This window comes from Periophthalmus magnuspinnatus, chromosome 19 (assembly GCF_009829125.3).
Source record: "Periophthalmus magnuspinnatus isolate fPerMag1 chromosome 19, fPerMag1.2.pri, whole genome shotgun sequence".
Classification (NCBI taxonomy): domain Eukaryota; kingdom Metazoa; phylum Chordata; class Actinopteri; order Gobiiformes; family Gobiidae; genus Periophthalmus; species Periophthalmus magnuspinnatus.
In genome coordinates this window covers 6023227-6049720 of record NC_047144.1, presented here as the reverse complement: position 1 = coordinate 6049720, position 26494 = coordinate 6023227, and the positions used below count along the sequence as shown (strand labels likewise).

The following is a 26494-nucleotide window of genomic DNA, read 5'->3' as shown; positions in this document are numbered from 1 at the left end:
TGATGATGATGATGATGATGAGGGATGGGTGATGGGTGGTTGGATGATCACCAAATGTCTGAAAACAAACTGGATAATGTTGACCTCAATATATTTTGTTCTAGTTATAGGTTGCAGTAGGCTAAACGTAGGCTAACTTACGGGTGTTTTATTACTGACAAATACCTCGAAAAACCTGCATTCTTGCCGTGAGCGGGGTCACCTCTCTTTAGATCTGACCACTAACATTACTTGTTGGCATCACTTGCTTGTCTTCATAAAAAATAGATTACTTATTTAATGGAGCTACTTTTGAATTCACAGAGAAAAAACAAACAAACAAAAAAAATTCAGTATGTCTCAAGTTCTGTAAAATATGCAAAGGATGCCTGAATCTTATGGTACCGAATTCCAGTTTAGTTTTTGTTGCCAGTGCCACCTTTCAGTTTGTGATTTGACCTGGATGACTGGACTGTAAATAGAAGTGCTTATAGTGAGAGTCTGGGCTTTTGGTTTTGAGCTCTCGATAGGAAGTCAACCATGAACAACTTTGCTGGATAAACTACAGCTAAAGGCATTTTCTTTCTTTTTTTTTTTTTTTTTTTTACAAAACAACACAAAAAACATAAGCAAAAAAAAAAAAAAAAACACCAAAAAACCTCAAGACAATGTGGCATAAAAAGATTTAGGGTTTCAGTTCCTTGGAGTCATATGTTGTACTTCTTCTTATGTTTCATTAAAAAGAGGATCTTCAATAGCCAAGACTACACTGTTGCTGCTTGTGACAAACTAATTTTTAAATGTTCAAAATGTCCAGTTATGAAAAGAGTGCTAGCCATGACGACTGACTGTAACATAAATGTGTACCCTATATTGTATTAAAAGGGTAATAGGTCAACACTTTATTATGAAATACTATAGACCCTCATGCACTTTTAGATCGTTTTTATTGTGTGAGGTTAAATGTTTTGAAGCAGTAAGTAAACTTGTGATTTACAGGGAAAAGGGAACAAAGGGTTTGTTGCACATTCATCAAGCTCTTCTCAGCCACATAAATCTGGAGTGTCAAAATGCAGATAATAATCCTGACACTCCAGATTCATGTGGTAATAAACTAATGTTTCATCATTTAAAGTTCAAGAAACTGTAAGATTTAGATTTAGATTTTAAATAACAAAAACATGGCCTCTTCTCCCAGATATGAGTCGATACATTCAAATGAAATCATAGCTTTTACTGGTAACAACTGTAATGGCACGATGTCCCATTTATGTGGTGCTTTGGTTCTCAAGATCATCAGAGCATGAGCCTAACATGAGTCTCTTATTTAGGTTGTCAGTTTCAACTCTGAAATACTGTTGGTTTAAATCTAAAATGGCATTCTCATCTGAATCCTTAGTATATAAACCCCAGTGCTTGCAGCCAATCATTCATCAGTGCTTCTGCTGCTGCACTATATCCTGTCAATATACTGGGAATGAGAAAAACCTCCAAATACAGGTTAAAGTGGGACTAAACACCTAAACTTCCACAACCACATTTCAAACAGAGCTGCTAAAGTGAGCAGAACCTGAAGGACTAAAGAAGACAGTGAGAGGGGAGGAGGAGTGGTATCTGGACATGTGAGGAACAGTGTGAGTCTAACAGGTATCCACACTTCAAACTCTGTCCCTGCAGGTTGGAGTTTGTAATCAGAAACACCTGTCTGCAATCAGGGCAGTTCTCTCATCTAGTGCTGGAAATCGCAGTGGCCACTAAAGGCAAAACAAACTCAGTTTTTGAGTGTTTGTACTAACGTTGCCAAAAATGACTAGGGGAAAGTAGATCATGTTAAAAACTAATCACCAAAATCAATTGATTTTGGTGATTAGTTTCCACTAACAAGCCAGGTGATTGTAGTAGCATACATTTTATTTACTTAAAAAGAGCACAGGCTACAAATTGTTCTTTTAAAATGTGTGTGTAGTTATTAGCAAGTCCTCACCCTATTGGCATGTTTAAAAAAAAAACAAAACAGTTTATTGCCTCATATAGAAAGAAATTTGTTTTCTGCATTTGACCCATCCTTCAATTCAACCCTTGACCCCATGAACACCCTGTCAGGAGCAGTGATCTTTTGAGCTAGGCTATTCCTGCAGGAGTAGACTTACCACCAGTGTACACACAGCACATGTTTTGGGTTCATGGGGGAAACCAGTTTGCCCAGAGAGAACTCACTCATTTATGTGTCACTGATGTCTCACCTGCACAGACTAGATTTAAAAAAAAAAAAGAAAACGTTTTTTTTTGTCTCCATTATATGCACAACCACACACTGCCTGATTAGAATCAAAAAAGTTTACTGACCTGAGGTAACTTAACTCTGGGCTTTCACTTTTTGCATTTGGAGTTCTGCAAAGACAAGTTTTAAATTTTAAAACCACTGTTTTTAGCCAAAAAATCGTCTAAAATCAAGATTTTGTTGTGTGTTTTTTTTGTTTGTTTTTATTGCACTGAAAAATCCTTATACGAGCTGGCTTATATCTCCATAAAACATCTGTTTGGCCTGGAGGAAGGCCCCTCCTGTTTGTTCTCATGGGACGTTGTCCCTTTGGTTATAGCCTAATCTTCCACAGTATAGCATAGAGTATCCTCATGGAGAAGTATCTGTTTTCATGGAAGCATGTAGCGTAAGTCAAATGCCACCTTTAGAAAGTGAAATAGGCCTACTGTACCTTTAAAATAGGCCACAACCAATTTATGGTCTGGGTCTGATGTAGGCGAGTTGTCACCACTAAAGCCTCTGTCTCCAGGTTTACAAAGTGGGGTCAGGGCCCCCTTTAGGTTCTACACGCGGTTTATTGGACAGGTTTAGAAAAACACTCTACTTCACACAATAACATTAGCATTTTAACAGTAAGAAATATGTTAAAATCACTGCTCAGTGTGGGCGCTTTTAAGCCGTGGATCTGACGTCGTTCACGGCTGTTTCCCTTGTGTTTTGATTCAGCTGCGCAAAGCTGAATGGGGAGCTTGGTGAAAAAAGCGCTTCCCCTGGCTGGCATCACCCCCTCAGTCAGTCCGACCGCCCACAGTCCGGGGGAGAAAGAAAGTGCGGCTTTGTCAATGAAGGGAGCGGCGGAGAGCACAACTTTCACCTTACCAATGTTATTCCCGACACCAGCTCACGTTTTTACACTGAAATAAGCGCACTTTGGGCCGTGCAACAGGCAGACCAGGCACAGAGCGACTTCCAGAAAAGCGGTAAGTCAGCGCGCATGTGTGGGGACGCAGAGGGACAGCGAGGAGCCGCAGGGATCTTTTTCGAGGCAGAGATGCACGCTTTGCAGGCGAACCGTGACCGGAATAGATGGGGATACTTGGGAGGAAATTTCGAGCGTTATTTAACACTTTTACGCATTCTAATCAGGAAGGCAGTCATTGTTTGACCATCAAACGATTCATAAGTTTACTAGTTGACACATTAGCGTGTAATTAAGGGGACAGTGTTCTCAATGACCACTTTAAATGACGATAAAGCTCAAATGGGAGCCTACTTATACAGATATGCCATATGCATAGCCCAGTGAGTTTGTCCATGCTCTGTTCCGGTAAACCTCTTCAACAAGTTTCCATCTGCTTTTAAAGGATTTCGCAACAGTACTCTACATGAGTCATGCAGCAGACGTCCCTTCTAGTGTCACTGACAAAAATGGCTCATAAAGACTCATTCATGATGACTTGTATGCCTCTAGGGAAGCTGCTGGGCTCAGGGCTGTAAGTTTGGACACATTTCTGGGAATAGTTATTTTACTGTGGTTTGTGGTCACAATAATAAACAATAATGTAAACTTGAGTATCCCATAGAATATATGTGCTTGATCATTTTCAATATTAGAAACCAGACAGTAAGGTGACATCAATAGCCTACGCTTTATTCTACCATAATAATAGTTTCTGACTTAATATTAAAATCACTGCACAGTGTTTAATGTCCACCAGAATCTAGTCAGATTTTGCCTTTGTCATAATCACAGATATCTGCATGGTGTTTCCAACGCTCTAATTTTAATTATACAGGTGACCTGCCTGTTCCACCTGTGCCAAATCGGTGTGTCTATGTATGTCTATGTTATCATTTACTTCTATTCTTGGTCGTGCCTGATTGGAGCATGGTTAGCCTTGTTTCATTTGACAAAGGCCTACTTTTATGTAGGACAATAATATGTCATTTTATTTTTGGCAGGAGCTGAACAGAATGGAGTTAACACTGGTCTTTGTGGCTTGTCTCTGCCTTGTGATGGCAGTTACTGGTGACCCCTGCCTTATTATTAGTGAGATCAATGCTGACAACCCCAGACTGGACACCACTGAATTTGTGGAATTGTATCACACCAGTGGACAGCGAGCTTCTTTAGATGGATACTCACTTGTTTTTTATAATGGAAATGGGAATATAGCCTACAAAGTCCTGGACCTTAAGGGATACAGCACAGATGATAGAGGTTTCTTCCTGGTTGGGTCCGTGGACATGCTACCTAAACCAGCGATCCTGCTGCCTCCTAACACTGTGCAAAATGGCCCGGATGCTATAGCCATCTACCACTCCAGTGCTGCACGATACAGCGAGAAAATGAATGTGACATCGGTGGGCTTGGTGGACGCAGTAGTGTACATGAGTAGGAGGTCTGGAGGGGCTGAGTACCTGGCCGAAATGCTAACACCAGGAGAACCAGCCTTTGTAGAGGATGATACAGCCCATGATGGAGATGAGTCTATTGAGAGATGTTTAATGTCCGAAGACCGGTGGGGATTTCAGGTATCTCTACCCTCTCCAGGACAGAGGAACAACTGCACCCCACCCATGTCTCCAGCCACTGTGCCTCTGATAACTGAAGTGAGGCTGGGTGGAGGGCAGGTGGAGGGCTTTGTGGAGATGACAGAGGCCTCTAGTGCAGGGCCCCTGGTGCTAGTGGTGTTGGACGGCAGGACAGACCGAGTGAGTGTGAGCATGTCTCTGGATTTGCATGGCACAAATGGTCTGGTCTCTTTCAGCATAGACAAGAACTACATGAAAGGTGAGGAAGTGGCACAGAGATATCACATTTTAGTGTTATGTTTATAGTGGGAATAAACATTGTAATTTTATGACTTCATGAATCTATAGCTGCATAGGCCCATGTTTTAAAACTTGAGGGATGTGAGCGTTGTGCAATTAATGGAATTTTAATCCAGATCAAGATTCAGTTATTTCTAAATGTCAATGATCAGCTTGGAAGATTTTAATGCACAGGCCCACAGCCACCATCTTTATATAAAACATTTGGTTTGGAGCAAAGTTCTGACTTTGGATGAAGAAATGTGACTTACTTGTTTAAAAGGTAATGATCAATAATGATAGTGTGTATTGTGAGGAAATAATATTAAATGCCATTTTTATTTGCCAAAATAAAATTTTATCAAAAATAGTGATCAAACAATAAGTGGGGAAAAACACTTTTGGTCATATTGCCCAGCCCTAATGTTTTCGTATTGTTTTTACACAACAAGTACAATAAGTTTTATTGATCGACAGGTAGTACACTTTCATAGTAGATTATCAGCAATACAATGTTTCTTCAAGTTCATCGGTATATTCATCTGTTTCAGAGTTTCCTGAGTCCTGTTTTAACCTGCTCTGTGTTGCTTTCAGGAGATCAGTCTGGAGCAGTGGCCATTTACAGTGGCACTGTCAGAGACTTCCCTGTGGGCAGTGCACTGAGTCAGATACAACCACTCGACGCATTTGTTTTTGCTGGACCTGGAAACAGGCCAAGTGCCAACCTCACAGAGATGCTTATCCCAGGAAGACAGCCTTATCAACTCAGCAACAGGCAAGACATATAATTCTAGATAATATGGAATTCCATCACAAAATGATCATAGATGCAATATACCTACAAAGGAGATGAGTTATTTGCTGACAAACACTGCTAACATTACACAGTTTTCATTGTAGTATTTCTGAGTAATGCCAGATAAGTGCAGTATAACATGAATATTAAGAAAAATAAATCAAGATCAGACTTCTTTATAATAATGTAATGTGCTTAGCTTTTTTACAACAAAATGCACAATTTCAGTCAGTTTTAGAAGAAAGGACTTTACATATAATTAAGTTGATTGTCTAGATTGTAGTTGTCAAATTAACAAAATTATGTTTTAACAAAAGAGGTGACAGAATGGGATACAGTTATATGCTGAAAACCTAAACTATACTGAATACTAATGTATCAAAATAGTAGAGTGCTGCAGGGGCTGAGCTGCCTGTAAAAGAAAGGGGCAGAGAGTACAGAGAGGTAGCACCTCTGAAGCAAAAACTGTAGATGACACAATGAAGGTGCAATAAAAACTCTGATCTGTCAACTGGACAAAAAGTTGTAGCAGTGAAGACGTTTCACTGCTCATCCAAGCTGCTTCTTTAGTTCTGGTCAGAATAATGGTGGACGCTGACTTATATCTGTCTGAAGGGAAGAGCTAACTATACTGAAACTAACACATCTGTTAATTTACAGTTTCTGTTTGTAGGCTAGGTCTAATGAGCTACACTAAATGTGAACTGTGCCTCAGTCATGAGTAGGAACCACACCAAGAAAAATGTACACACAGAAATCATGAAAATTGACACAGAAATAGATCATGGCAAGATAAGTAAAAATTAGTATGATGACGCCTTCTGCTCAACCAGGGGTCAGCCAGATTGGATTAAACTTTGCTAAGTATGATTCTGCATTTTTTTGTAAATGTTGTTCTTACAAACTCGTCCTAGGGTTTTCACCGAAACAGGATCAAATTTGGTAAGGGGTTGGTCATTCAATTTTTCACACAAGTCTTATGGTCTTAGTGTGGTGAAGCTGAAAAAAATGCATATATATTATATATGCATATAATATTGGAAATTTAGAATTTTTACAAATGGCTCCCATTTGCACAAACAAACAATTTAAATTGGTGCAATAGCGCCCCTGACAGACCGGATGTTCACCATCTTTTTTTCTTTTTTTTTAAATCACCACATAAAAAAACTTTGAAAAATGACAGGGTTAGGTTAGGAGTTAGGGTGTGAATAGGGGTTATGATAGGGTTAGTGTTATTTTAGGCGTTAGTGTGTTAGGTTAGGCTTAGGGGCAGGGTTAAGGTCAAGGTCAGGGTCATGTTTAGAGGTTGGGGTAGGGTTAGGCTCAGGGGTAATGGTAGAAGTTAGATCTAGGTTTAGGCTAATGTTAGCGCGAGGTGTGGTTTAAGTATAGGGGGCTGCGTGGCACGGGTGAGGGCTGATCATATATATCTATATTATATTATTATATATTATTATATTATATATTATTATACTATAATATATGTATATTTTAATTTAAAATCTGTTTCTGAAACTTTTTAAACCACGTACTTTATAACCCTTTAGTTACCACGTAGGTGGTTAGCCTCTGCGATGCCGTTGAACTCTTAAAAAAGTCAATGGGAAAAATGAATGGAAAATTTACCTCCGGTCACTGGTGAGCTCCATAGCACAGAATGAGTATAGTAAAGCAATAGTGTAATCAATACAGAAGGTTCTTAAATGCTCAATATTTTTATTCTCAGCTTGAGAGAGGGAGGCTTCCATCTCAGTCGCTGTGGTGTTGCCACATGGTCCAGAGACCCTGGTGTCTTTTGGGAAGCTCCTCAAACACCTGGGCAGCTAAACCAGTGTCCCTGGCCAAAGATCTGTCCACATAACTCTGGTAAGTTAAAAATCATTCAGCCCCACTATGACTCTTGCATATGTAGTATGTAGCTTATATGAATGGGATTCAGACTAATTAAGATGTGAAAGCGATACATGTTTATAGTGGCGCTTTTTCCATTTCACTTTGTGAATGTTTAGTTTTCATAATTGTCCTCTTCAGCAAAATACAGTCGTCCATCCTAAAAATAAAATATAAGATAGAAGTGGTTATTCAAGCTGTTTGGTGTACTTATACATTTAATGGTTAAATACATCTGTTTATGAGCCATCACACTATTTAATTTAATTCTGATTATGATACAAAATAAATTTGTTACATACTAGAACTCTTTACTATAGCTGCTCATTCATCCACTCAAAACCTACCATTTTAAAACTGGAATTGTAAAACATTTCTGATAACTGATAAAACTCTATTCTACCTTGACCTTGACCTTTGACAGAACATTGTTTCATCAACATTGTTTCATTATGACCCAAAACCTAGCTTTAGAACAATACGCACTACCAAAGCCTTTGGTCAACTTTTGCTTTTAACAGTATCTGATCATTTGTAAAGATCAAAGGATTTCATTTTTTTTTCAAGCGAGTGCTAATAATTGTACTAATGTACTGCAATTTTAAAGATATTTTTATGACCCAGTGAAGAGCTCTACCTCTCCTCTTAATCTAATTCTGATGTAGACCTGATTTTGTCTTATTGTAGTCATGGTTTGCCACTGATGAGTGTCAGGATTAGTTTTCAGTGTGAACACACCCTTGGTGGTTGCATAAAGCTTCATGCATGTCCTTCATATATGTGTTTATGTGTTTGGCCCAAACATAAAACCCAATAGGCCCAAATAATCTTATGCTGGAGCTTTATGACTGATAGCCGATACTCTAAAACACATGTATCAAACTCAAGGCCCGTGGGCCAAATGTGGCCCGCCACGTCATTTTATGTCGCCCGCGACAAGGTAAATTAATATGTATGACTGTCTTAAAATATCAGTTCATCAGGAAATACACAGTTACACAGCCATTTTTTCATATCTATGCAAATCCATATGCAATATTTGTCACTTGAATAAGTAATAAATATATAAACGGTTAATTAACACGATTAAAAAGTAGTTGAATTTCTTTTACATTACATTTGGTTACATTTATACTGTCTTAAAGTTACATCTGGCCCATTTTGTTGATGTGGCCCTATGTGAAAATAAGTTTGACACCCCTGCTCTAAAAAGTGCCGATATTGGCCAGTTAATTGTGATATAATTGTAAACTATTTCTGGGATAGTATTTTTTACTTGTATCAAATTCAAATGAATAAATAGCATTCAAATAAATAGCTTAAGTATGATTATGGCTTTCCCTGTACCATTTCAGTGTTGTATATTTCAGTGTATATTTTTAACTGGTCACATAATGACCCTAACATATGGTCTGGTGTCTGCTGTAGTGAACCCAAGTGGCACAGACCCATCCCCACACCTGCCTCCATGGGGTAACAGTGACTTCCTGATTAATGAGCTCAACACCGACACACCTGGTGCCGCTGAGGACGGTGAGTACATTGAGCTGTGGCACCCATCAGCCCGTCGCGTCTCGCTGCAGGGCATCTGGATACTTCTGTTCAGCGCACACAACAACAAACTCTACAGAGAGATCAGCCTGAGTGGACACTTCACCACATCCAAAGGCTATTTTCTATTGGGCAGTGACAGGCTCGTGCCTGCCCCATCGCTACGCCTGCCTCCAAATACTATCCAGAATGGACCAGATGCTGTGGCCCTGTATCGCAGCCCCTTTGGCCCCCCATCAGCTGCACAGAGGGGCATTCCCACCAAAGGCCTGCTGGATGCAGTAGTGTATAGACAAAGAGGCTCTGATATGGAGGCCCAGGAGCTGAGTAAATCCCTGACGCCTGGACAGCTCCCCTTGCTGGAGGACCATGAGGTGCTGCCAGGGGATGAGGCCCTAAGCCGCTGCAGAGGCCTGTACCCCTTTGACCTTTCTGCCTTCTCTGTGAGTATCATTTGCAAATGCTGGATACTGTCAAGCTGGAAATAAATAATTCATTTCCAGTTAGATATTTGTCACATCAAAACACATGCTCTTTTCCAAGCATTATTCAAACTTTTTAAACTAGTTTTACACACCTTAGCATTGCTATTTTGCATTTTCTAATTAACCATGATGCTTATGGGAAAAAAAAAGGTTTTCTTAAATAGCAACACATTTGTCAACAGTGGGTGTAAGGATCTGACTTAACATCTTTTAAATGTCACAGGTTGCTCCCCCAACACCGCTACGTGAGAACAGCTGCCCTCGCCCCTCTCCCCCTCCCGAGGGTGTGGTCATCAGTGAGGTTAGCAGTGGACACTGGACCAATCACAGCCAACAGAGAGGATTTGTGGAATTAAAGGGCCCTCCCATGACATCACTTCTGGGGCTGGTGCTGTCCGTGTTTAACCAGGAACGCAGTGGGACTGTCATGGCTCTCCCTTTGACTGGCTTTATTGATCAAGATGGATTTTATGTTGTCGGAAATGTAACTGGAGCAGGTGATAGATTTTTTGTCATACAAGGTTTTACACTGATGTTGTAAATTGTTTAGTCTAAACCCATGTTGTTTCTACATGTTTCTGTTTTTGACCTGCATAGATCAGGCCTTTCCAGAGGGCTCCACCATGCCTATTCGGGGGGCGGTGGTTTTGTGCTATGACGTGTTCAGTGTGTGCAGAGCTGGCACTGCCTTGACCAACTCCAGCCTCAGAGATGTACTTGTGTTCAGTGAAAGGAGGGAGCTGCTATCCTTTCTCTCCACCACCAGAGGGAGACATGTTATTCCAGCTCTTCGGTAAATGATCAAGAAATCCTCAATCAACGCTTTTCCTTTCCATTATGTCAGATGCAATTGAAATCCTTACAGCTGTATAAGCATTTAAATTGCATCTGACAAAGGAAAAGCGTTGATAATTTACATAGAAAGAACCAATATAAGCAATTGTCAGATAATTGAACCAGTTTATGGTGACAGGAAAAGATGATTATACAGAATGGCTATGATCTATGACAGATACAGTGAAGTGTATGGCATATAGGCTCATATTCATAATTTTTGTATGCATCATTTGCTTTAAACAGCAAAGTAAAAAATGCAATAATAATTATGAAAAGAGAATAATTACTAATATGATAACTAATATAATATGGTCATTCATGTGTTTTTGCTAACGTAACCTTTGTACAGGTCCGTGGAGGATGGCCCAGTTTCCTTGAGTCGTTGTTCATGCTGTGAGGTCAGGAGCCCATCTTCCTGGACAAGCTCCTCCCCCACCCCCAACAGAGACAACCTCTGTCCCAGCTCTGCCTTCTCCAGCCATATCGACATCTGCCTTAGCCCCATGGCCACTGACTGGCACGGCTACTCTGGGGGTGAGCGCTTATGAAGTCCACACACTTTTACATATGTACAGTAATATTAGGGCAGAAAAAAAATATTCAGTTGAATCTTCATAATTATTGTCTGGACTATACCAATTCTAAAGTGCATACAAAGCCTTTTTATAATACATACCTTTTATAACAAATAACTTTTTAAAACAATATTTATAAATAAAGTGTATTCTTGAGTTTTTTGGGGGTTTTTTTTACATTTTGGAAGTTATAATGCTGAAGTTGTTTTCTATTTTAAATCTTCTAGTCTCCATACAAGTCAACTGATCAAAAAAAGTAAACACTGACTAGTCGACTACTAAAATGATAATAAAGTAATGTTAAAGCTGCATGCACACGTCCCTTCCATGTGCCTGCTATGCACCTGAAGCTATCGTGGACTTGTGACTGCCTCTGAATCGTGACCACCTCTGAATCGTGACTGTCTCTAAATCGCGCCCACCTCTGAATCACAACCACCCCTGAATTGCGACTGCTCGGCATCCCATTCTTTCTTTCTGACAGCTGCTCAGGCCACAATCTGTAACTTTCCATAGTGACACCAGAACAATTGACTTATATTTGTGTTGTCCAGGGCATTGAACCAGCAACCTTGGGCATAACACACTTATGGTGTAATTGACTGGAGTGACCTCAGTAATGTCTCTGTAGGCTGATGCATGTGGCAGTGAGCAGGAATCAAAGAAACAGCAAATAAAGATTTGACAGCATATCACAGAAAAATTGTAATGTATATCCAAGAAGAAATGATAACTATTGATAACCAACATCTCCAGATGTGGCATGTGGAGTGTGAGCTCATTTGGATCAAAAATTTAGGACTTAGATCATAAATGTATATCAAGGCGGTAGTAGAAATGCCATCCAATGTGGCCAACTTCCTGTTTGATATAGAATATTGCTCCAGTTATGTTTCAGGGTTTTCCTCATGTGTCCCATCACTCCCATCACTATAAATTTGTGTCTCCCATCCCCTAGAGATCATTTAAAAGGTGCCGCTGTAATTTGTGTGGACCATATTTGACAGTGTGCTACATGGAGACTGTAAGAAGTATCCCAGAAAAATTGATAAATCAATGTCTCTATATGTGCCATGCTGAATTTGAGCTCATTTGGTTCAAAAGCCAAGGGCTACAAAGACAGTAAAGGTGACAACAAAATTTTAATCCAATATGGCTGACTTCCTGTTCATCATAGGGCAGTGCTCCAATTCAAGTTTTGGCTTCTCTCATGGAGGTCTATCACTGTTCTCAGTTTTCGTTAACTCAGATAATATCTTCATTGCTTCATGAAAAGGAGCTTAAATCCCAGTCTTGTTTTTGCTGGTTGTCATAAAAAAAGTCTAAAGTCTACTTTTTCAATAGACTGCAGCGGTCTTCTTCAGGGAAAGAGAATTGCAGAGGTGGCTGACTACCTTGAGCAGAAGTGTCACTGTGGTATATCTGCTTTATATTTTCAAGGTTGGTTTCATGTTTAAAAAGAATTCTTATATATCTATCATATGTGTATTATTTGTATGCAATGCAAAAACATAGATTATAAGTGCAGATTTGATTTCAATGGCTATGAATTTGCAGCCTTTTATTAATTAGTTTCATACCACAATGCATTACTACTGTAATACCTCTATTAAAATATATATTGTATACTTGTGTAGGGGCAAACTTCTCCTGTGTGTCTGGCTGGCTGCGAGTATGGGGCAATATCCAGGCTCTTTCTGACCACCAGAAAGCTCTGATCATCCAGACGTCACACCTGAACCCATCACCTTCACGGGGGGATGGCTGCTCTGCTCCTACCACCGACCGCTTCACAAGCACAGGTTTTAATCATACATCTATCAGATATGCCTTTAGTCCAGTACTGGTGTGTGTAACTAAAAGTGTGTGTTCTTTATGTAGCGTCTGCACTGGGACTACAGATCGGCCTTGTTATAGCGGTCTTTCTTCTGCTAGGACTAGGAGTGGCTCTCTTTACATATTTCTATAGAAGAAGGTAAGGGATCACAATCAAATCCTGTCTCAGTTCAGTTCACAAACAGCAATTCCACTTTCCATTCAATATGAGACATTCTGACCCATCAAGAAAATCTGTTAACATTTATTTATCGAAAAAAATACATTTTTAAATTTTATGATAAGGAGATGGAGATTTTACTTTTCTTTTTGTTTTGGATGTTATAACCATTTTCAAGCCTTAACTTTGATTTCAAAACTTCATAACAGTTTTGCTGTATCTAAAACGCAATGATCAACCACTTAAACACTGACTGCAATTCTAACACTCCCTTTTCATGCACTATATGTTTATCCACCTAACTATTGCACACTTTTATCAAAGCCATAGACTAAAGTCACAAAGGACAAAACAGAACACACAGGAATCAAAATATGAGGATATTTTATGGACAGACACAGAAGTACTAGAAACACAATGTAAAATACTTCTGTAGTAAAAAACTGTGTCAACCACATTTTCATTTAAAGACTTTGAGGTCCAAGTCTGACATACAGTAGTTCAGATCATCCAAAAGGTTTTTTTGTTACCAAAAATAATTGTAAATTTATAACATATAATATATGTGTCAAATATTACACAAAGTGTCCTTTTTACATTTTGTTCGAGTTTACATTTTCTTTTTTTTTTTCTTTTTTTTTTTGTCTTGTGTGAATGGTTTTGCAAAGTGTGCAAAAGATTTAATAGTTTTATGAAACGTTTCAGAAAATGTGCCAAACTAAAGTTTGATTTCATTTGCAGACGTCCTCTTGATTACTACACCATGGAGCTGAGTGAACATGCAGAGGGACTGTCAGATCTATAATGGAGTCTTACAATCATAACGTCACCAGTCAAGAGTGAGTGCGTGTGCTTCTAAAGACCAGTTGAAAATAAAAGCTGGGGCCCTTTCAGAAAAGTAATCGTTGCAGGAATACCACCATAAGTGCCCTTCAGAATCACACATCTGGTTATTATAATAAAATACAAACTTATATGCAGCAAAACTCAACACCTCCACTTTGCCTATGGACTGTGCTGGCTACTACTATGAAAAGAAAGACTCTGACAGAAAAATTTTGAAGTACTTGACTTATTTTTTTGTTTGTTTTTTATATCTTTAGTTTGAAATGTGAATGTCCTTGGCTTGTGATTAGTTTCTGTAACCACTTAGTATGCTTATCTGAAGCACACAGTTTACATGTGAAAAGGAAGGGATTTTAGACAGTATACATTTTATTGATTGTTTTAAAGCAAGACCACTGTAAAAGTATTGTTAAATGTTTGTGTTTGGTGTGCCACTTTCCTCATTTGTTTGAGGAAGGTATACATTAAATCTGCTGTGCATTAAGTCAAATTAAACTGTAAAATATTCAAACTTTGATACAATAAAATACAAAATATACAGTCAACCACCTACAGTCAATTCTGAAATAAACATGTGTGATTACAATCCAGTTATTTGTTTTACTAATGTCCCTGGTGATATTACTTCTTTACCACAGTTTCCTGAGTCTCATTGTTCATTCTCTGAAGCAACAAACATCATGCATACAAAACGTGTGTCCGTATGCTTTATAATCAGAATCAGTGAAAATGCCCTTTGTTAACAGGGGGATTTTTATAGGACTTAACATCTTGTGGTTACAGACTTTGGCTTGACTAATTATCACTATTTTACAAATTACTGATTGAGGCATTTTGAACTGGCTGGTTTATGGAAGGCTGGTTCATTTTACATTTTAAATTCAGAAATCTTCCTGATTTCTGATTTCAGACTCACTCTGGTTTCTTTTTTCAGTTTGAAGACAAGATAAAACTATAGGTTTACTGATCTCAAAGTGGAGACATTTACTGGACTCAAAGTGCAGATCGTGGCCAAATAATAAATTATTGCATGAAGTTGAGATTCAAAGTGCTCCTCTCCTCTATTCTGCAATGCATATAATTTACCATACTTTGCAGTAATATCATATTTGAAATAGCCTATTCATGGGTTCCAGAGTACAGTTTCTCATAATTCTGACATCCATTCAAGGAACAGAAATACATGATAGGCTTTTTGACCTGGCTGCTTCTGAACCCTAGTTTCTTCTTAATATAAGCAAAAGCCTTAGTTCTTTAGTTCTTTTTCTCCCTTTTTGATATGGATAAAGTGCTTTGTGTTTGTGACACACTGTCTCTGTTTTATGTAAATGTGCTTAGTTTTCTGTGTCAAACATGTAAACCACAAGGCAGGAAGACAGACTGACAGGAAGATGCACAAACCCATGCATCATCACTCCACAAGTGCAACGCTGTGTGTAGTTTCTCTTGTTCTAACTTCTAACTAACATGCTATAGGATTTTGATCTTAAGATAACCAACAGCATATGGTGAGTTTGACTCTGCTGACCCTGTTTTGTTCTCCTTTAGGTTGCGTGAGGCTTAACAGACTGGTGGAATAGAATATTTAAACAGTTTATAACATCATTTGTATAGTCTGCACACCTACAGCCTACACATTTAGCCTTTTTAGCATAATTGTTGCTAAATTTAACTGAATTTGAAAAAAGTAAACACATTCAAGAAGCGAGGTAACCTCATCGGTGTAATTGCCATTTCTTGCTTACACATGGCTGCTTGTTCTAAATTCACACAGCTGTAATTATTATTTATAAAGCCCTACACCACTCAAGGTGGCCGCGCTTTCCAATAAAAGCAATACACTATAGAAAGAACCCTTCTATTCTCAATAAAAATGTGGTTGCCTAGAACTTTTCTCTAAATGACATCAAACATAGAAATCTCTATGGAGGTTATTCCTGCAATATATTTTTTATTATCAAATCCCTGTAATTCAGCCCTTCAAGGGCCTACCTTGAGTTTCTTTCATTTGCTGGTTCAATCTGACTTAATTCCATTGTTAACTGTTCAAAAATCATGGGTGGGTGCAGCAAAGAGCCTTGGCTTTTTTTTTTTCTTTCATGCAGAAATTTTACAAAAAGCCAATCCAATTCTTATAGAGTCATAGAGTCATATAGAGTTCTAAAAAGTGAGTCCTCAGGTCCTTTGTAATGACCTTTTATGAAGGCTATATTGTGAGCTCCTCTTTGTTCACAATAGCCCCACTGTGTGTTGAATGTTTGGTGGTCCACTGATGGGATGAGTAAAGTTGTCTGAATCTGAATCATTGAGTAAATGAAAGAGAGATAAGTTCATATCATACTGTGGAACAGGCAGAGCAATAGCCTAACATTTTTTTTAATACAAGCAGGTGGCAGACACTCCAGCAGAAAACAAACATTGTACACGTTTAACAGTGAAACAATAAAACACACCGTTAACAATAGAGTCTGGGGCATCAGACACCATCACCCCAGTGTTTGAGCTTGACTCTGGGGGTCTTCTAGCAGAAGCTGACTTGTTTTTTTCTGTCCAAAAAGGCATTATTTGACCACCAAGATAGCTATTGTATGAAATGGAGAAAGAGAGAATAGAGACATTGAACATTGGTCGAGGCCAGAACGTGAATCCAGGACATCAAGGTGGTGGTGGATTGTCAATTTTGCGCGATCCATATTGTGATATTTTATGGTTAAGGTGTACTGAAATGTCGTGAGGGAAATTCAGTCTCTGCATTTGACCCATTCTTCAACCAGTGCCACTCGGAGAGAACATAACAAAGTAAAAGTAGTAAAGTACTGCACTTGCATACAAATTTTAGGCATCTGTAAGTAAATTTTAAAGTAGATACTTTATCCTTATTTCACTACATTTGAGAGCAGGGATCTGTCCTCTTTACTCCATTACATTTTTTAACAGAACTGAAAAGTAAAGTATTTTTTTATTATTGTTTGAGAAATGCTGAAAAGGCTGAAGGGTTAATTTTTTTCACAGGTTGAGCAAACAAAAATATACAAATCAAAACAGCTAGAAAAACCGAGTGATTCAATTGTTTCTGTTGAACAAAAATCAGCATAAAATCTTTACCGAAATCAGTACATTGGAAGCCTTATAACACCTCAAAATATGCACAAAATACTTTTTTTTTTACTCTTTAAGCACATTTTTAACAGGTACTTTAATACTTTTACTCAAGCAGATTTTTTCATATGATACTTACATTTTTTTGTTCCAGTATCTGTATATTTACTTCATTAAAAATAGAGAAGAAAAAAAGATACTGTTTTAAATTGAGTAAATTTACTTAATTTAAAATAGAGTAAATATACTCTCCCTCTTTAGAACAGAGTTCTAATGCTTTCTCCTTATTTTGTTTTCATATCAACATAAACAGAGACCTCATCTGTGGCATCTCCTTCAGTGTCATGGAGAAGAAAACACGTTACGATTCTTTTCTGGATCGAAGTAAACGCATCATGTGGCAGGACGACTATTATATGGATCTCCAGTCCTCCAGTTCCTCTCAGGCTTCTCAGTTGGACACAGAAGGTAGGTTTGAAATCACTATTCACAATGTAACAAATGCTTTTTCAATCATTTGCACACCCACAATCTAGCTGAAACCTTTAACAAACATCCATTCATTTTTTGATGAAGTATTGAGATGGTATATTATTGCAATTTTCTTAATACAACTTTGTATATTCAGCACTTCCATCAGGTGAGAATTCATGATGGGACTTCATAATTATTGAGTTCAACAACAGCTGTCATTACAACTGAACTCAATCAATTACACTTTATCTGTGCATAAAGTAGAATGTAAAAATACTGTACATACAAAAACAACTATTTGATATTTTTAACTGATGCAAACACTATACTTTTTGAAATACTATTTCAAATTTATTTCTATTTCTATTTATTGGGAGCTTGAGGGTTCTGCGCTGTAACTTTGCTGTTTTAGGAACTGCATTCTTCTAGACTGACTTGTCTAATGTTTTTCCTGGTAGCTACAGGGGCTACAGTCCTGATATTTTTTTCTGATTACAGACAGCAATTGGATCCAGCAGCATCAGGAGCAGCTCTGTCGCTTCATCACTTGCTGTTTCCTGGAGCAAATTCTGAGCCACTTGAAGAGGGTGAATGTGCTGAGTTCATGTGAGGAGACCAGGATACAGAGAGTGGGCCAGCTGCATGAACAGGTTACCACACTGATAGCCATTATCTCAGGGAAGGACTCTTCTGCCTGGAACATGCTGCGCGACTTTGTGGAGAAGTCCCACTCACAGGAAGCCCAGCTCATCATCAGTTACGGTAAGGAGCCTCATGTGCTGCTGCTGTTCAGACATTAGAAATAATTTGTCTCTGTATGGTATAAAGACATCCAGTAGCTCACATGATGGAGAACATTTTTCTTCAATGAGAGCTGTGATTGTTTGTGGCATAACTGGATTTCTTTCAGGCAGTTTATAAATGGAAGTGTAACAAACTCTTATGTCATATTTGCAGATCTCCTGGTGCAGGAGCATAAAGCAGTGCTACTGAGGATCAGTGAGGAACACAGAGACAAAGTGAACCTGTTGTCCCAATCCCTGCTGCTAGTGGAGGGGCTGTCTGACCTGCAGCAGAAAGAGCATGACCTGATGCAGGTGCAGGTCACATGGGGAACTCAGGGGAGTCCTGTGAGAGAGCTGAATCTCACAGCTCTCCTGGAGCCCCTGACCCGAGCCAGTGTGCCCCCTCGAGTTTCACTTACAGTCGGGGTGGCTGGAGTTGGAAAGACTACCTGGGTCAGACACTTGGTTAAACTGTGGAGCCAAGGAGCTGTTTGTCCTGACATAAGCTTTGTACTGCCTCTTAGCTTCTGTGAGCTGAACTCCCTGGAGAAGTTGTCTGTTGAGAGGCTTCTGAAGCTCGCCTTTCCTCACCTGTCTGACCCCAGTCTGGTGCTGAGCAGCCACTGCAGGACTCTGCTCATCCTGGATGGCCTGGACCACTTCAGAGGCACATTGAATTTCTCGGAGGCTGCTCCCTGCAATGACCCAAAGAAAGAGGTGTCTGTGGAAGAGCTATTCACAAACATCATCAGGGGAAACCTGCTTCCTCATGTGACAGTGTGGGTGACTTCCAGACCCGGAGCAGCCTCGCTAATCCCAGGAGGATTAATTGACCGGATAACTGAAATCCCAGGTTTTAGTCAAAAGGATATTAAATTATTTTTAAACCATTTCTTCTCTGAAAATGACTATAACAATATGATCTGGGCCCACTTAGAAGCCCATAAGGCTCTAATGGCTCTGTGCTACATACCAGCCATTTCCTGGATAGTGGCTGATACTCTGAAGTTTATCATACAGAGCAGCTCTCAGTCACATCTGCCTAAGACATGTACAGAGCTGTTTGCACATTTTTGCCTGATGAAGGCAGAGGCAGGAGAACCACGAGGCCGAGAGCCTGTGAAGACTGAGCTTCTCCATGGAACTAACCGTAAACTGTTATGGAGTCTAGGGCGGCTGGCCTTTTATGCTCTCCTCAGGCACAAGGACACATTCACTGAGCAGGAATTCCGGGCCTATGGAATAGACCAGGCTTTACTGCAGTGCAGTCTGGGGACGGGGGTCCTTACGCGGCAGGAGTCACTCATCTCCGCTGTGTACTGCTTTACTCATTTAAGCATACAAGAATTTTTTGCTGCTATCTTCTACTATGTTTCCTCCAAGCGGGCCATCTTTGACCTGTTCTCTGAAAGCACCGTGTCCTGGCCAAAGATTGGCTTTCAGAACCACTTCAAAAATGCTTTCCAGTACTCCCAGCAGGCGGTTAGTGGCCACTTTGATGTGTTTGTGCGCTTCCTTTCTGGTCTCCTCAACCCTCACGTGCACAAACCGCTTTGTGCTCTTGTGGCCCTCTGGAAGGACGATGGTAGTCAGAAGTCCTGGGCAGCAGGGTTTCTACACAGTTTGCTGTCCAGCGGTGGGTCTGTGGTGTCCCTACGCTCAGTGAACCTGGTCTATTGTCTCCATGAACTGCAGCACCTGGAGCTGCTGCGGAGTGTGGAGGAGGACCTGCGCCTGGGCAGCCTGTCAAGGAAAATGTCCCGGGCCCAGTGTGTAGTGCTGAGCTACCTGTTGCAGGTGTCTCCAGAGTGCAGCCAACAGACCAATCTGACCAACTGTCTCAACTCTAACACTGTCCAGTGCCTGCTGCCTCAGCTCCTCTACTGCAGCCATCTACAGTGAAGTGACTTCAAATTAATACGGTCTTCAATACAGTTTTCATAATACCTCTTTTGTTTCTGCAGGTTAGAGAATAATCAATTTAAAGATGATGTTATGGAACTTCTGGGCAGCCTTCTGAGTGCTAAAGACTGTCACATAAGGAAAATTAGGCAAGTCATTTACCTTGTCAGAATCAATGTAATGTTTATATTATGTCCTTGCTTGACTTAGTGCCAAACAATGTATGCAGTAATGGTGAGGGCATGTGACAAGTAGTATACATGTGATTATGACATATTGTATTTGTTATTTTAGCTTAGCTGATAACTCCATCAGCAACAAAGGAGCCAAGTCCCTCAGTCGTGCTCTTATGGTCAACCGTACTCTAACATCTCTCAAGTAATCTTTGTCTATACTGTTGTTACTTCGTGTTTTTTCTGTATATGTCAACAAGATTATCTGTTTTAGTCTAAGAAGCAATCACATTGGCTCTAAAGGTGTGAAGTTGCTGGCTGAAGCACTGAAAATGAACCAAGCCCTTGTGTCAGTTAAGTAAGTACAAACGCTTTGAATTGAGATTTTTTTCCCCTTTTTCCTCACTTACTCCTTAGGGTGTAAAGTGGTCCATTTACCCATTTTTAGCCTCCAGAATAATGGAATAGATGAAGAGGGGGCTCAGGCAGCTGCTGAAATATTGAAGTGCAATCGCAAACTAGTCTCTCTAAAGTGAGTGACAGATATAGCTCTGTTCCACCATAAACCATAGGTGGTAGAGTTTGCTTATGAAAGACACTTTTTATTGTTCATTCTCATAGTCTACGCAAGAACTTGATTGGAGCAGATGGGGTTAAAAAGATTGCTGAGGCACTGAAGACCAATCAGACCCTCAAAAAACTAGTGTAAGTTTATTTACTGCTTAATATCTCTCACTATCTTAAATCAGGTTTATAACCTACAGTCACTTTGTGATTTTCTGTGTCTAGTCTTTGTAGTAATCAGCTTGGTGATAAAGGAACAGTAGCTCTGGCGGGGGCATTGACAACTAACCACACACTGCTTAGTTTACAGTAAGTATTTACTCCACAGCATGTACTGTACCCAGCATAGTGACATTTTTGCCAAGTGAAAAAGGTAACCAAGTGTAATTATGGAAAATCAAAAAGAAGGAAACACAGGTTTCAACCATGTTACAAAAGTGTTCCTTCATAATTTTCTTACTCAAAGTTTGACTTTGAGGATTTATTTATGTTTGAGTAATCTTGCATTGTCCTGGATTTGAGTGCTCAGAAAATTTCTGTTTTCATCTATGCCCCATCTTTGTTGTTCAATGTATAATATCCACTCTTCAAAACAAACAAAAATCTGCAGAATCTATCTATTCTTATGATGTAATTTAATATTAGGTACTAGTAAAAAAAAAAAAAAAAAAAAAAAGTTAAGTGGCCTTTCATAACTTATTATTTTCTTTTAGACTTCAGAGCAATTCAATAAGCAACAAAGGGATGACAGCTTTAACTGAGGCACTGCGAGTGAACCATGGCCTTGTGTCCTTAAAGTGAGTAATGCATTTTCATTTGTATTATATTATATCTGCATACTGCATAAGCTTGGTCTTTTTTGTTCAGTCTTTTTGTAACGTTCATATTTCTCCAGTTTAAGGGAGAACTCCATCGGTGTGGAGGGTGCAAAGGCCATGGCCCAGGCCCTGTATAAGAACAGCACACTTCAGGAGCTTGAGTGAGATGAACTGTCAAACACGTACTATGTATGGCAGAAAATGGTTCTATGCAGCACTTATATCCAATACATCCATTTTGTCTTCACATGTGGCTTCATATAATGGTTGCATCCTTATGTGTACATAAAGTACATACTTGTACAACATCTACAATTAAGACATGGAATAATGAGACTAAGTCTTTATGCTCTTTTCTGAATGCTGCTTTTATGCAGCTCACTAACGCTTATGAGCTGGATTGCTAATATTTACATTTTCAGGAATGTTTTTAATGAACATTATATATAAGGATTAAACAACGTGGAGCAGTTGTTCACTTATTAATAAAATTATTCACTAAAATCTGGCAGCCTTTTGGCTGTCCATAGATGTTCAAGGCATTAGTTTGTTTAAGTTGAAGCGAGATACTCAAAGCATGGTGATATATTCTGTGTTCATGTGGAAATGCATATGAATGTTCACACATGCTGGAAAAATATATGGGAACTCGGTCCAAAACCCTTTGCCCGACTTCTGCACCGACGTCACTTGCTCTGTGCAAATCTGCTGATTTGTCAATTTATCTAATACATTTAGCTCTTTGACTAAAAGTTATTACATTTAGGGGTTAATTGTCAGTTATCATATCATAAGATCCATGAATCTGCGCAATAAAGACCCAAGACTGCAACTGTTTCATTAATACTGGCACAACGTTAATCAGTTAAAAGTAAACAAGTAACTAACTAAACTAACGTTTAATTTTGAGAAGGCTAACAGCAACAACAACTCTTAGTGGTTAGCTCTCCTAAACGCTGTTAATGAGTGATTTTATTGACGGTGACATTAATATCCCAGCTCTCCGAGAACGCTCATGAACACAAACATGTTGGAAGCCTGACATCTTATCACAGAGTCTCGAGCTCCCAAGGAGCACATGAATGCAGCAATACAACAGTGATTAACTGGACCACCTGTGCGGTTATACAAAAATAAAGCATGGCAGTTAGCATTAAAACTCACTCTGGCCTCTTGTTCTCTCATGGCTTACTTGTGTATGTGTATTTTAGTCTCACTGCAAACCTGTTGCACGATGAAGGAGTCCAAGCTATAGCTGGTGCCATTAAGTTCAATCAGTCTCTCATATCTTTGAAGTAAGTATGTTTTCTGATGTTTGGAGGCATATAAGAACATATAGCACTCATCAACAGCATCACAATTGGTTCAATGTATCTATTTTGTTCAGGAAAGTGTAAATAGATATAGATATAGATATAGAGAGAGATGTACAACTATATATATAGTTATACTACATATATAGTTGTAGTAAAGAGTTTATTTTTTTATTTTATTTTTTGTAAAAAACATAGCAATTATTTATATGGACTAGAATGAAATTTGTAATTTTTATGATGATTATTTAAACAACCTCAACAGTTAGCCTATGTGACCTACATCATCTCATATCATATTATAATAATCCCTACAATAGACACAGACTTGGATGTGTTGGAATGTGCTGATTGCTCATGCTTCAGGTCCGAGAACTAAACTAAACTAAAAATGAATCAGGTGAAGATAAAACTGTAGCTGTCACATGTATTGTTTTTGTTATTTTCAGTCTTCAGTGGAATTTCGTAAAATCTCCTGCAACCAAGGCCCTGGCTCAGGCTCTGCTCTGCAACACAACAATGCAGCTTTTAGAGTAAGGCCAAAGCATTTCTTCTTTGTGAACTATATAATGTTTTTGTTTCTTTTCTAAGTGGTATTTCCAATTGAATTTCTGTGGTAAAAATACTCAAAATAACCAGCATCACACTGAAAATTTGTCATTACAAAAGCTTTTCACACAACCTCCATATCACGTTTGTTCCAACAGTCTACAAGAAAATGCTATTGGAAATGAAGGTATTGTGTCTCTTGCTGAAGCCCTCAAAAGTAATGCAAGTCTTCAAACGTTATGGTCAGTATTTTAAAACTTTTCCCTCTTATCCAAATTAAAAAATATATTTTATCAGTGCGTCATTTGTTGGTGACTTAGTCTCCAGGGAGTGTCTGCAGGTACATCAGGGGCTATTGCACTGGCTGAGTCACTAACAACCAACAAGACGCTTCAAACACTGGAGTAAGTTGTTATTTATTCTTGCATGGGTTCCTATTGATCCCACATTATGGGGAGTAAAATTGGTGTACACTCATGGAAATCTGTATATTTTATGGGGACAAAAATAGGTCCCCATAATGTATATTTTTTATTACTAGATCAACAACATGATTTAAAGTTCAGATGTGTTAAAATACTGAAGGTTAAGGTTTGGCAAGTAGTGTCTATGGCTAAATATGGAGTAAGCCCTATTTTCTTTTAGGAGATTATGTGTTTGGCCCTATTATAAACTAATAAACTAGATTATTATGTAAACCAACCAACCAAGCCCTCGTAAGTGTGACCAAAATTCTGGTAACGAAGTTGAGTGAAATATAATTTGGTTCCACTAAAGACCATGAGTATCTCCGGTTGTATCCTAGTTTGAGACCCACAATTAAGACATCATTAAGCTTGCAGTGTGCTAACAACTACTGTATATGTGTTTTGTTTTGTTTTTCAGTTTACGTGGGAACACTGTTGGTATAGAAGGAGCAAAGGCTTTAGCTAATGCTTTGAAAATCAATAGGAGTCTCAAGTCTTTGAAGTGAGTGTAATGGATTATAATTGAATGATGGATGCACACAGTATGACTCTATTCGTGGATTTCAGCTTTCTGTTATATGTTGTCATTTTGAGGATAGTAGACCATTCAAAAGATTTGACATTTTGCTTTGAAATATTAACTAATATAGCAACGGGACTAGCTTTTCATTTGTTTTCCACATGAACAACACGGTTACCACAATTTGGACAACAATGTAATTCATGATCTTTTCAGATTTATTATAGGCTGGTCACATCCACTGTCAATATCCAGCCAGGAAGTAAAATTATAACTAAATGTCACGGAAATTGTCACACTAAAGCTCAATTAAATTACTTACTAGTTCTGACAGAAAGGTATTGGAGCACTGGACTTTGTTTTAAGGGGGCTGCATATTTTAGTTATCATAAAATATAATTACAATGTATTGGATTTATAAAACATAAGCCATGCAATAATGACAGCCAGTTACCCATAATGTTATAATTGTTGTAATTTTTCCACCCCACACTCTCAGTCTGCAGGAAAACTCTCTCGGCATGGATGGAGCCATATTTATTGCAACAGCTTTGAAAGGAAACCACCAATTGTCATATATCAAGTAAGAGTGACTTGTTAAAGCATCTGCTGTATGCCTTATTGAGATATATCAACACCTATTTAACAGCTTAATGTTTTCTTTTTTTTTTTTTTTTTTTGTTCTTTTAGCCTGCAGGGGAATGGCATTGGAGAGTCTGGAGCGAAGGTTATTTCAGATGCGATTAGGTCCAGTGCTCCAGGATGTGTTGTCCACATCTAGCAAAGGAAGAGTAATTTCAGGCAAAGTGTGACGGAAATAAGTGTAGATACTTTTAGCTGCTGCCATGTGATGTCTCTTTATCAGAAGAACATTCGGAGGCAGTATTTGGTTTGATTTTATTGACTATGTTTCGAGAGGTATATGTTGACATTGTACAAAGCCTATTTATAGACATAGACACGAGTGATGAGTGTTTAATGTAATATGCCCAACAGTCCTGCTGTGACATCCGAAAAACTTTATGTTATTGCCATTATCAGTGAGCAAAATTCACAAACAATGAATTTTCTTTGGTTGAAGTTAAGGTCCGTTAAGGTTAATATGGATGCAACCACAGAGCACAGTGTATAGGTTCTGTTCCAAATGGACGGTAGCCTCCTGTCTGAGGGGAGTGGCTCGAATAGTCAGTATCCAGGGTGAGAAGGGGCAGCTGTGGTCCAACCTGCTCACCCACAGTTCCTGGAGAAATACTGGTCTTGGAAAGATGGGAGGCTACAGCCAATTACACTGGGTTACAAAAAAAACATTTTTGAAAGTTGTCTGTGTTTTTTCAACTGAATTAGGCCCATTTTGCACCGCTGAATCCAAAAATGATATCCATTTTTCTCAGTCAGGTCAGGTTTTTATGCTAATTTGATTTTGAAAAATCCAATCTTCTGACTAAATTGATTACAATTTTGTGACATTATCAGTTGATTTTCTTTAATATTTCTCATCCAAAAATGTTTTAGGAGATAAAAAATAGTTTTCTAACAGAATGTATTAATTAAATGTTACATTATGTTAATTGATAAAGGTAAGCACATGTAAATTGGAACGTTACGTTCATTGTGCAAAATTCAGGACATGAACTTCTGTTTTTTATGAACCCCTTGAATGCTCAGCAGCAGGGATGTCTCTCTTCAGAGTCCAACAGTAATCAGCCATCATGACTGCATCCCAGCGTCCCTGATACCTGGTCTCCATCTCTTTTATGTCCTGATGGAATCTCTCCACCTGCTCATCACTCAGTGA

The 26494-nt window shown here is 38.8% G+C and overlaps 2 protein-coding genes across 3 annotated transcripts; both read left to right on the top strand.

Moving 5' to 3' along the window:
• Positions 1-2951: 2951 nt before the first annotated feature.
• si:ch211-183d21.1 (uncharacterized) lies at positions 2952-14585 on the top strand. 2 transcript variants are annotated; one of them, XM_033984832.2, is made up of 12 exons: positions 2952-3222; positions 4205-5036; positions 5651-5831; positions 7582-7721; positions 9174-9739; positions 10005-10278; positions 10379-10574; positions 10968-11152; positions 12538-12633; positions 12831-12995; positions 13075-13168; positions 13931-14585. In XM_033984832.2, the coding sequence occupies exons 2-12, from the start codon at positions 4217-4219 to the stop codon at positions 13992-13994; spliced, it is 2781 nt and encodes a 926-aa protein (XP_033840723.1). In that variant the 5' UTR covers positions 2952-3222; positions 4205-4216; the 3' UTR covers positions 13995-14585. The 2 variants fall into 2 exon arrangements, with proteins under 2 accessions (XP_033840723.1, XP_055085617.1); XM_055229642.1 differs by lacking the exon at positions 2952-3222 and adding an exon at positions 3666-3735.
• Positions 14586-17452: 2867 nt separating this feature from the next.
• Positions 17453-25684, top strand: nlrc3 (NLR family, CARD domain containing 3). Its single transcript, XM_033985383.2, has 18 exons — positions 17453-17602; positions 18107-18370; positions 18566-20291; positions 20358-20444; positions 20590-20673; positions 20743-20826; positions 20917-21000; positions 21090-21173; positions 21258-21341; positions 21746-21829; positions 21928-22011; positions 23062-23145; positions 23613-23696; positions 23871-23954; positions 24033-24116; positions 24598-24681; positions 25199-25282; positions 25390-25684. The coding sequence occupies exons 1-18, from the start codon at positions 17479-17481 to the stop codon at positions 25478-25480; spliced, it is 3384 nt and encodes a 1127-aa protein (XP_033841274.1). The 5' UTR covers positions 17453-17478; the 3' UTR covers positions 25481-25684.
• The last annotated feature ends 810 nt before the right edge of the window (positions 25685-26494 follow it).